This window comes from Lottia gigantea (assembly GCF_000327385.1).
Source record: "Lottia gigantea unplaced genomic scaffold LOTGIsca_194, whole genome shotgun sequence".
Taxonomy (NCBI): domain Eukaryota; kingdom Metazoa; phylum Mollusca; class Gastropoda; family Lottiidae; genus Lottia; species Lottia gigantea.
Genome location: NW_008708376.1, coordinates 31,731 through 43,904, shown reverse-complemented (window position 1 = coordinate 43,904; position 12,174 = coordinate 31,731). Strand labels below are relative to the sequence as shown.

General features: G+C 34.2%; 1 protein-coding gene across 1 annotated transcript in view; it reads right to left on the bottom strand.

Annotated features, from left to right (window-relative positions):
- LOTGIDRAFT_143229 (hypothetical protein) overlaps window positions 1-8,890 on the bottom strand; it is a gene marked incomplete at both ends in the record, with an annotated part of 15,442 nt that extends 6,552 nt beyond the window's left edge. Inside the window, 7 exons of the mRNA XM_009052983.1 lie at window positions 2,260-2,357; window positions 3,116-3,192; window positions 4,627-4,813; window positions 5,095-5,196; window positions 7,513-7,710; window positions 8,160-8,249; window positions 8,690-8,890. Of these exons, the coding sequence (XP_009051231.1) occupies window positions 2,260-2,357; window positions 3,116-3,192; window positions 4,627-4,813; window positions 5,095-5,196; window positions 7,513-7,710; window positions 8,160-8,249; window positions 8,690-8,890 (953 nt within the window). The remainder of the gene's footprint in view (window positions 1-2,259; window positions 2,358-3,115; window positions 3,193-4,626; window positions 4,814-5,094; window positions 5,197-7,512; window positions 7,711-8,159; window positions 8,250-8,689) is intronic.
- Between the last annotated feature and the right edge of the window lie 3,284 nt (window positions 8,891-12,174).

The window sequence follows — 12,174 nt, the reverse complement described above, 5'->3', positions numbered from 1 at the left end:
GAGATTATACATAGCAGTAAGCTACCATTGATCTAAACTATCGTGCCCAACTAGCTAGTAGATTATAACACAATAGCAGTGAGCCACCACTGATCTAAACTATCGTGTCCAACTAGCTAGTAGATTGTAACACGATAGCAGTGAGTCACCATTGATATAAACTATCGTGTCCAACTAGCTAGTAGATTGTAACACGATAGTAGTGAGCCACCATTGATCTAAACTATCGTGTCCAACTAGCTAGTAGATTGTAACAGAGATAGCAGTGAGCCACCATTGATCTAAACTATCATGTCCAACTAGCTAGCAGATTGTAACACGATAGCAGTGATCCACCATTGATCTAAACTATCGTGTCCAACTAGCTAGCAGATTGTAACACAATAGCAGTGAGCCACCATTGATCTAAACTATCGTGTCCAACTAGCTAGTAGATTGTAACACGATAGCAGTGATCCACCATTGATCTAAACTATCGTGTCCTACTAGGTAGTAGATTGTTACATGATAGCTGTGAGCCACCATTGATCTAAACTATCATGTCCAACTAGCTAGTAAATTGTGACACGATAGCAGTGATCCATCATTGATCTAAACTATCGTGACCAACTAGCTAGTTTATTGTAACACGATAGCAGTGAGCCACCATTGATCTAAACTATCGTGTCCATTTAGCTAGCAGATTGTAACACAATAGCAGTGAGCCACCATTGATCTAAACTATTGTTACCAACTAGCTAGTAGATTGTAACATGATAGCAGTGAGCCACCATTGATCTAAACTATCGTGTCTAACTAGCTAGTAGATTGTAACACGATAGCAGTGAGCCACCATTGATTTAAACTATCATGTCCAACTAGCTAGTAGATTGTAACACGATAACAGTGAGCCACCTTTGATCTAAACTATCGTGTCCTACTAGCTAGTAGATTGTTACATGATAACAGTAAGCCACCATTGATCTAAACTATCGTGTCCAACTAGCTAGTAGATTGTAACACGATAGCAGCGAGCCACCATTAATCTAAGCTATCATGTCCAACTAGCTAGTAGATTGTAACATGATAGCAGTGAGCCACCATTGATCTAAACTATCGTGTCCAACTAGCTAGTAGATTGTAACACGATAAAAGTGAGCCACCATTGATCTAAACTATCGTGTCCTACTAGCTAGTAGATTGTTACATGATAGCAGTGAGCCACCATTGATCTAAACTATCGTGTCCTACTAGCTAGTAGATTGTTACATGATAGCAGTGAGCCACCATTGATCTAAACTATCATGTCCTACTAGCTAGTAGATTGTTACATGATAGCAGTGAGCCACCATTGATTTAAACTATCATGTCCAACTAGCTAGTAGATTGTAACACGATAACAGTGAGCCACCTTTGATCTAAACTATCGTGTCCTACTAGCTAGTAGATTGTTACATGATAACAGTAAGCCACCATTGATCTAAACTATCGTGTCCTACTAGCTAGTAGATTGTAACACGATAAAAGTGAGCCACCATTGATCTAAACTATCGTGTCCTACTAGCTAGTAGATTGTTACATGATAGCAGTGAGCCACCATTGATCTAAACTATCGTGTCCTACTAGCTAGTAGATTGTAACACGATAAAAGTGAGCCACCATTGATCTAAACTATCGTGTCCTACTAGCTAGTAGATTGTTACATGATAGCAGTGAGCCACCATTGATCTAAACTATCATGTCTAACTAGCTAGTAGATTGTTACATGATAGCAGTGAGCCACCATTGATCTTAACTATCATGTCCTACTAGCTAGTAGATTGTTACATGATAGCAGTGAGCCACCATTGATCTAAACTATCATGTCTAACTAGCTAGTAGATTGTTACATGATAGCAGTCAGCCACCATTGATCTAAACTATTGTGTCCAACTAGCTAGTAGATTGTAACACGATAGCAGTCAGCCACCATTGATCTTAACTATCATGTCCTACTAGCTAGTAGATTGTTACATGATAGCAGTGAGCCACCATTGATCTAAACTATCATGTCTAACTAGCTAGTAGATTGTTACATGATAGCAGTGAGCCACCATTGATCTAAACTATCATGTCTAACTAGCTAGTAGATTGTTACATGATAGCAGTCAGCCACCATTGATCTAAACTATCGTGTCCTACTAGCTAGTAAATTGTAATACGATAACAGTGAGCCACCATTGATCCAAACTACTATTTTCTAACCAGATGGACAGTATATTTCTGAACTATGATTCTTACCTGAAGAACATGTAAAAGGCGAAAGTTCCCAATCCACCAAGATATGGAGTAAACATGATGTGAAGCCGGTAAAAAAACACAAACGTAAAAAAAAGATCCTGAAATATAAAACAACTCATATCAAATCTCAATCCATAAAGGGACTGTAAAGAGGTTTTCTAATTATTTTTATGTGTATCCAGGACCAGTGTAGTTCTACTCATTAAGCGTTTGATGACGTCACTAATCACAAAAGCTGCCGATATAAAATAAGGTATTTCATGATTAGTTACTTAGCTTTAGTAGAATTGCAGGAACCACAGATGTCTGATTGAAAATTAGAATGGTGCTAATTGATGCTATCTGTGTCCCTGATACACATACAAAATGTTAGAAAACCTCTTTACAATCTCTTTAACAAGAACCACAGATGTCTGATTGAAAATTAGAATGATGTAAATTGATGCTATCGGTGTCCCTGATACACATAAAAAATGTCAGAAAACCTCTTTAGTGATATCTAGAACACTAATACACAATGTAATTTCTAGTTTGAGATATACTTAAAGGAATTATGTGATTTTTGTACATTTCTAGTACTTCTGAAGACTATTTACATATATTCCAGACTACAATCAACTCCACAAAATGGTAAACTATGACCTATATATTAAAGAGATTGTAAAGAGGTTTTCTAAATATTCTATGTGTATCAGGGAAACTAATTTGCACCAATCACATATCTGTGGTTCCTGCAATTCCAATAAATTAAGCGCTTTATGACGTCACTAATCAAGAAGTCCTTTTGTGATATAGCATACTAAGTTTTTTGAGAAAAAGGTTATTATTAGTATCAGAATATTAATTCATAACTTACCAACCAATCTTTTCGTTTCACCATGAAATAAACATTTTCAAAATGAAAATACAGTGGAAGAAGTAGAGGAGGTCCAACTGAAAATAAAATATATAAAATTAAATAACCATATTATAGTCATTGTGTTCTGATAATAATCATCATCAGGTATAATATTTGTAATATAGAAGCAGGAAGGTAAACTTTAAAACATCCAGATATATAGATATACTATGTGTTTCGAAATGACGTATGTAATAAACCTAGAAGTAGTATATCTATATAACTTGTGTTTTTAACGTTACCTGTATGTGTTTCTAAACGTAGTATGTAATAAACCTAGAAGTAGTATATCTATATATCTTGTGTTTTTAACGTTACCTGTATGTGTTTCTAAACGTAGTATGTAATAAACCTAGAAGTAGTATATCTATATAACTTGTGTTTTTAACGTTACCTGTATGTGTTTCTAAACGTAGTATGTAATAAACCTAGAAGTAGTATATCTATATATCTTGTGTTTTTAATGTTACCTGTATGTGTTTCTAAACATAGTACGTAATAAACCTAGAAGTAGTATATCTATATATCTTGTGTTCTTAACGTTACCTGTATGTGTTTCTAAACGTAGTATGTAATTAACCTAGAAGTAGTATATCTATATATCTTGTGTTATTAATGTTACCTGTATGTGTTTCTAAACGTAGTATGTAATTAACCTAGAAGTAGTATATCTATATATCTTGTGTTTTTAATATTACCTGTATGTGTTTCTAAACGTAGTATGTAATAAACCTAGAAGTAGTATATCTATATATCTTGTGTTCTTAATGTTACCTGTATGTGTTTCTAAATGTAGTATGTAATTAACCTAGAAGTAGTATATCTATATATCTTGTGTTCTTAATGTTACCTGTATGTGTTTCTAAACATAGTATGTAATTAACCTAGAAGTAGTATATCTATATATCTTGTGTTTTTAATGTTACCTGTATGTGTTTCTAAACGTAGTATGTAATTAACCTAGAAGTAGTATATCTATATATCTTGTGTTTTTAATGTTACCTGTATGTGTTTCGAAATGACGTATGTAATAAACCTAGAAGTAGTATATCTATATAACTTGTGTTTTTAATATTACCTGTATGTGTTTCGAAATGACGTATGTAATAAACCTAGAAGTAGTATATCTATATATCTTGTGTTTTTAATATTACCTGTATGTGTTTCGAAATGACGTATGTAATAAACCTAGAAGTAGTATATCTATATAACTTGTGTTTTTAACGTTACCTGTATGTGTTTTGAAACGTAGTATGTAATTAACCTAGAAGTAGAATATCTATATATCTTGTGTTTTTAATATTACCTGTATGTGTTTCTAAACGTAGTATGTAATAAACCTAGAAGTAGTATATCTATATAACTTGTGTTTTTCGTCATTAGGTAGTTATAAAGAGAATGGTTGATACATGCCAGTCTATTAAAACTAGAATTCACTGAAGTGAAATCGTTTCATATAAAAAACTTACTCAAAAAGAAATAGTGATGTTGTAGTTGGTAGGGCATTTTACCACGTTTCTTCTCACCCCATTCTACTGGCATTTTATCTCCCATTAAAAATAAATACGCTAACTGAACATCAGGATCTTTTTTGATCACGTTAGGTTTTGCGTGGTGTTGAAAATGACGGAAATTCCACCAATGAGAAGAGGCTCCCTGTAACAGAAAAAAAACTGTGAAATAATAGTTCTTAAATGCGAAATATCACCCAAATATAGATTCTTAAAGAGACAGATTCACCATCCAACAGATCGACTGTTAGACTAATCGTAATTTAGTCTCAGAAATGGAAATTTTTTAGATTCACCATCCAACAGACCGACCGTTAGACTTAGAAATGGAAATTTTTTAGCTAAGCTAATCAATGATAGTGTTCTGTTCACAGGTCACAGTTGATATATGAACCTCAGACTCAGAGTGTGAAAGAATAACCCTACCTTCATAATACTAATAGTAAAATAGTGAGCCCAATGATTGACTCTTCGACTTTTAAATACTGACAGATGACCATAATCATGCTGGGTCCAGCCCCATTGAGCCTGTAATAAATAACAAAATACAAATTATATTATAACTTGGTCCAGCCCCATTGAGCCTATAATACATAACAAAATACAAATTATATTATAACTTGGTCCAGCCCCATTGAGCCTATAATACATACCAATACAAAATAATAATAACAATAATCTAGTTATATTGTGCTTGGGTCTTATTCTCCTATTCTCTAAACCTTAACTTGAATAAAATCCAGATTTTAAGAAATACAGTAATCTGATTGGATAATAAAACTGAATTTAAAATCATTTTTAGTGATTGACAAATCAGATGACTGGAAAATCATCTTAAGTTAAGTTTTCAAGAATAATGTCCCTGATTATTCCAAAAGTGTATATAATATAAGTAGCACATGACACTCACAGATAATAATATCATTGGTCCAGTCTGGACAATTGTGTTTATAAATAAATACCAAGATAATATTATTCATATAAAATACATTAAAGTCTAATGAGTTATTATAACTCCCAAACAATCTTATAAACTAACAACATGGCATTGAAGAAAGACAAACTGGCGGATCATCAACATCATTTCGGGGTATTTTCGAAGGGAAAAAAAACCTCAAAATTTAATTCACTGTGTATAGTGCCCACCCCTTCTGTAAGGGGCCCATTTTGGGGTAAAAAAACTGCGGAAATATTCGGAAATATACAACAATATTAACAACAATACTGTGCATGTAATTTCAACAGTAAGGTTGTTTTATAGCACACATACAGTATATAACACAACTCAGTTCAGTCTAATATAATAACAATCTTCCTTCTATATTACAATCTAAAATTTCTTTTGATTTGTTTGTTGCTATCAGAAATGCTATCTTGTCTAATTAGGAGACTAGCCAGAAACCACTTAGACTTTCCATAGACATCTGATTTTATTGTCATTCTTCTGATCTATGAAATTTTTTGAATGAGAGTACATGCCTTCTTCAAAGCATTCTATAAATAAATCAAATACTAAAAATCCCAACCGCAAAACAAAACCCACAATCCAAACAACTTATTGACAAAATAATAATCAATCATAAGTGAGTAAGTATTTCATAATGAAAAGTGATATCAGGTGTCTAGAAGAGTAAGCATACCATGCCTGATGGTAAAACCGCTCATATAAGGAAGTATATCAATCATAAATGAGTAAGTATTTCATAATGAAAGGTTGTATCAGGTGTCTAGAAGAGTAAGTATACCCTGTCTGGCACCACACCCGTCATAGCTGCTTAGTGTTTAAAATCATGAGGCTGATCCATGAATTTACTTCCATTATAAAAAGAAGTCATCTAATATGATATTGGACCATCTCTTTAAATACTAGAATATGATTAAAAAATAAATATTGAAAGGTAGACCTGTCATTGTAAAAATTATAATGAAATAATTTCTAGGACATGTGTAATACAATACATTGTGTAGATAATAATATAGTGTATAATTAATGGAGCAGAATAATCACCACAGACAATGAAATCTATAACCTAGACAAGAACAATGTGGGCAACCTCATTCAACCCTCTCAATTCGACTTTCTCTACATTCAAACTGCTAGCAATAGACACAATCTAAATTATAATTTGGTTTCGCTATTATTTTTGGTCCGTTGTCAGTACATGACCTTGGTATAATGATAAAGGTTACATCAACACAAAAACTTAATAACGAAACAGAATAGAACCAATCTCAACAAAACTAGATCACAATTATAACTTTGTTTTTATTTTGCCGATATCTTTCTTCTCCATTGTAATCTAACAAATTTTCTATCTAGTTCAGTTTTAATATTCTATCATTTTTAGCCAATTAAAGCGTGTCTTGTAGGACTCGTTTCTAATAACAAGGATGAATGTGGTATAGCGAAACCCACAATAGAGCAATATAACAGCCTCTGCTAATTTTGATTTCCCACAATTAATCTTCGATATCAAGAAATGGGTCTTACAGGTCAGAAAATACAAGCTCTGTGTAAATAAATAACTAATTAAAATTAAAGAGATCATAAAGAGGTTTTCTTAATTTCTTACGTGTATCGGGGAGACTGATAGCACCAATTTACACCATTCCAATTTTCAATCAGACGTCTATGGTTCCTGCAATTCCACTTAACTAAGTATTTGATGATGTCACTAATTGTGAAGTCCTTATGTGATACAGCATATATTGCGATTAAGGACTGCATCAAACACTTAGTTTTAGTAGAATTTCAAGAACCTCAGATGGAAAATTGGAATGGTGCAAACTGATGCTATCAGTATCCCAATACACATTAAATATTAATCATTTAAATCAAATTACCTGAGCAGTACACATTAATAAAGCAGATAGTAGAAAGGTCTTCCAGTTAACACCATAAGACCAGAACATCCAGACAGCTAAAGCTTCCATTAAGAAAATACTAATAATCTGTGCAAGGTAAAACACTGGATTAGTTTTAAACATTCCCATCTTTTCTAGCTTCTGTCGTAATGATCTATAATCTTTCTCTAATTCACTCTAAAAATATAAATTATCATATTGAGTATTTAATAAACTGGTCTATAATCAATGTTCAGTCAACTTGTCTACAAACTGAGTTATTATTCCAGGTTTCATTTTATTTCTTGTACAGAGGCTTCCAAACTTTTTATTGTAGGTCTACTGGAGAGAGCATTAGCTTTGCACTAATTCAATTTTAAGTCACACATCTGTGGTTCTTGCTTAATCTAAACCATTTATGAAACCACTACCGGTACTGGTATTGCAAAGGCCTTTGAATTCTAAAACCAGTTTTAATATTGCTTAGCTTTAGTGGAATTGCAGGATCCAAAGAAATCTCACTGAAAATTGGAATTTTATAAATCAATACTATCAGTGTCCCTGATACACTTAAAAATGTTAGAAAACCTCTTTACAATCCCTATTTTTGTGGCCTAAATCTGCTATTTTAGTCATCTGGTATTTACCTCGTTCAGGTTCTTCACTTCTCCAATTAATAAAGGTTTCAGGTATTTCTGAACCAGATCTTTATCATCATGGAATGCCACCCAAGCATCCTGAAATTATACAAGACAGAGCTGATTAACAATAATTAAATACCTTTATAGAGGGGTTAATAATATAGCCATGCAAACCAATGAGCATCAAATGATGCAGATGATCCTGCCTGAAAGGTTTAGTTGAAAATACAAAAAAAAATGTCAACTCAACCTACGTCTAAAATACAAGCTTGATTTATCTCTTCCCAAATTAAAGCCAGACATTTTTCAAAATAAAAAATTATTAAGTATAAAAAAAACTTCATTTTGAATCAATTTCAAATACTACATTATAGTCTTATTTCTGGAACTGGTTGTATCAAATGACTATATAACACTTCCTAGTTCCTTAACTTGTGAGAAGGTGCCCCAAAATGTTTATCTGTGTCAGACTGCCCTTTAGGTCTTTCTATTAGTCTTTAAAGCTGCATACTTAAATATAAAAACTTGATAAATACCGTTGCATCTTGACCAGAATAGTGACTGATTATTTTGGCACCGCCTGGATGTTTCTTGGCGAAATGAGTTATGTTGTAAACCTTCCCTCCTATTTGAATCCATTTGTCGTCTGCTTTATTGTGTTCCAAAATCTCTTCCTCAGTAAAATATCCGTAGCCTCCCTTGTTCGTTGTCAATCCACCATTCTCACCTCTATCCATTGCTGTTGTCTACAAAAACCAATTCAGTTCCCTTTTTTTAATTGTTCTTCTAGAACTCGCACAACCATCAACATTCACAAAACATCTTACACAACCTAACGGGACTTCTATCAGAACTCTCCGGAAGTTAATTCTCGAGTGTCCAGTCATTTTGTACATTAGTCAGAAGAATAGATAAAAGTCTGGTAAATGGAGACTCAATTTTCAATGAAATAAAGGTCAAGGTTGTCTGATTTATTTGTTTACATTTCCATGACAACTTAAATGTACCGGTACACACTTGTTTAAGTTGTTATAAAACAATATAGGCCCGAACGTATTGACTTGAACTGGGAAAAAAAACATTCTTGCTCTGTGGACTCATCATAGAAGGGCGGCCGTCATATTGCCAGTAGGCAATTTTCCCAATATAGGGGGAAGGCCCCGCAATCTCGTGCACATCGTGAAAATTATCCCCTCTGCTTCTGGTGGCCTCTGGTGGCCTCTGGCAGCCCGAAGCCTGTCCCCGAGGCTCAAGGCAGTGGCGGCGCCCCTACTTCAGCGGCTATAGAGAGGGTTATCTTAACCCACGTATATATTATTTAGCCAATTTAGTGCATTCTAGGCTACTGACACATATAATAGGCCTATTTTGGGGTAAAATTGTCTGAAAATGATTTTTTCAAATGAATAAAATAAATAGGGGGTGCAAACCTCTTTTGTCAGGGAGATTCAGATGAAACAATCCACTCTAGTTCTCTTTTGAATCACGTCACTGATTCAGATGAAACAATCCATTCTAGTTCTCTATTGGGTCACGTCCCTGATTCAGATGAAACAATCCACTCTAGTTCTCTGTTGGGTCACGTCACTGATTCAGATGAAACAATCCACTCTAGTTCTCTATTGAGTCACGTCACTGATTCAGATGAAACAATCCATTCTAGTTCTCTATTGGGTCACGTCCCTGATTCAGATGAAACAATCCACTCTAGTTCTCTATTGGGTCACGTCACTGATTCAGATGAAACAATCCACTCTAGTTCTCTGTTGAGTCACGTCACTGATTCAGATGAAACAATCCACTCTAGTTCTCTATTGGGTCACGTCACTGATTCAGATGAAACAATCCACTCTAGTTCTCTATTGAGTCACGTCACTGATTCAGATGAAACAATCCGCTCTAGTTCTCTTTTGGGTCACGTCACTGATTCAGATGAAACAATCCACTCTAGTTCTCTATTGGGTCACGTCACTGATTCAGATGAAACAATCCACTCTAGTTCTCTATTGAGTCACGTCACTGATTCAGATGAAACAATCCACTCTAGTTCTCTATTGGGCCACGTCCCTGATTCAGATGAAACAATCCACTCTAGTTCTATATTGGGTCACGTCCCTGATTCAGATGAAACAATCCACTCTAGTTCTATATTGGGTCACGTCACTGATTCAGATGAAACAATCCACTCTAGTTCTCTATTGGGTCACGTCCCTGATTCAGATGAAACAATCCATTCTAGTTCTCTATTGGGTCACGTCCCTGATTCAGATGAAACAATCCATTCTAGTTCTCTATTGGGTCACGTCCCTGATTCAGATGAAACAATCCACTCTAGTTCTCTATTGAGTCACGTCACTGATTCAGATGAAACAATCCATTCTAGTTCTCTATTGGGTCACGTCACTGATTCAGATGAAACAATCCACTCTAGTTCTCTATTGAGTCACGTCACTGATTCAGATGAAACAATCCATTCCAAATCTCTATTGAGTCACGTCACTGATTCAGATGAAACAATCCACTCTAGTTCTCTATTGAGTCACGTCACTGATTCAGATGAAACAATCCGCTCTAGTTCTCTATTGGGCCACGTCACTGATTCAGATGAAACAATCCACTCCAGTTCTCTATTGGGTCACGTCACTGATTCAGATGAAACAATCCACTCTAGTTCTCTTTTGGGTCACGTCACTGATTCAGATGAAACAATCCACTCCAGTTCTCTATTGGGTCACGTCACTGATTCAGATGAAACAATCCACTCTAGTTCTCTATTGAGCCATGTCACTGATTCAGATGAAACAATCCACTCTAGACTAGTTGTCTATTGGGCCGCTGGGTTTTATAGTTTTTAGAGGCTTGATGGATTAGTTTATGGTGAAGTTTTTTGATATTTGTTAGAAAGAAAGAAATGGTTTTGATTAATTGTAATGTTTATTTCAGTAAATAAGGCCTCCAGCCATAGTATAAATTTCACAATATAAAGCAATAACTTTAAATATGTAGAATATGTTATATACAAAACGTTATGTACAATAATTATAATAATAAATATTCAAAACTAAGGATAACTCTTTCTGACTATATAGGATTTATACAAAAACGATGCTAAATTATTCGTACAAGTTTGGTTAGACATAACATATTTAAAGACATTTACCCTAGATTCTTCCCCTGCTTAAATACACTTTGACATCAGGAAGTAATTCATTACCGTACTATGTTAAAAGTATGGTCAGTTTTTTACATGTATTATTAGTCATGGTCTCCTAGTGTGCCCCCTTTTTCATGACCCAAAAATTGAGTTCTAGGAATCTGTTACTTCATTTTTAGGTAAAGGCCAGTCTAAGGTTTTAAGAACAATTGAAAGCGATCTTTAGTTTAATGCAGGCCTCCTCAATTCCTGTGTCATCTTGCATACTTGACGAATTTCAGCTCTGTATTCTCACGTTTACCGGGTTGCAAGTAAATTATGGCTGTCTCCAGTCTGCACCGATCGTTATTTCCTATAGGATAAGTAGCATCCTACGCCCATTGTTGATATTTTGTATTACCAAATTCTACTGTAAATATTCATTATAATTTATTTATGTACTTGTATTATGAATCTTCAATGTGGAGGAAATAAAGATATATATATATAAATTAATGAGTGGATTTCGTCTTCAATCGCTATAACTTGCTGATTTTTACAATATACACATATTCTTACAAAAAACACAAGGGGTACATTATGGTTTTACCAACTTCTTTAATACCAAAGTTATACCATAATATACCCCTTGTGTTTTTTTATTATATCAACTCTCCACTTTCTAAATGTCGTTCAAATCTTACACATATTCTGCCATTCTTATCTTTATTTTGCCACGTACCAGTTTCAATTGCAAGGTCATGGTTTGAACATCTTATATTATATTACTTATATTTCTGACTACCTTAAGAGATAACTCTAATTCTAGATTAGTCTTAATTAACCTATAATTTTCTAACTTTGGGCTATCATGTATGATATCTGACC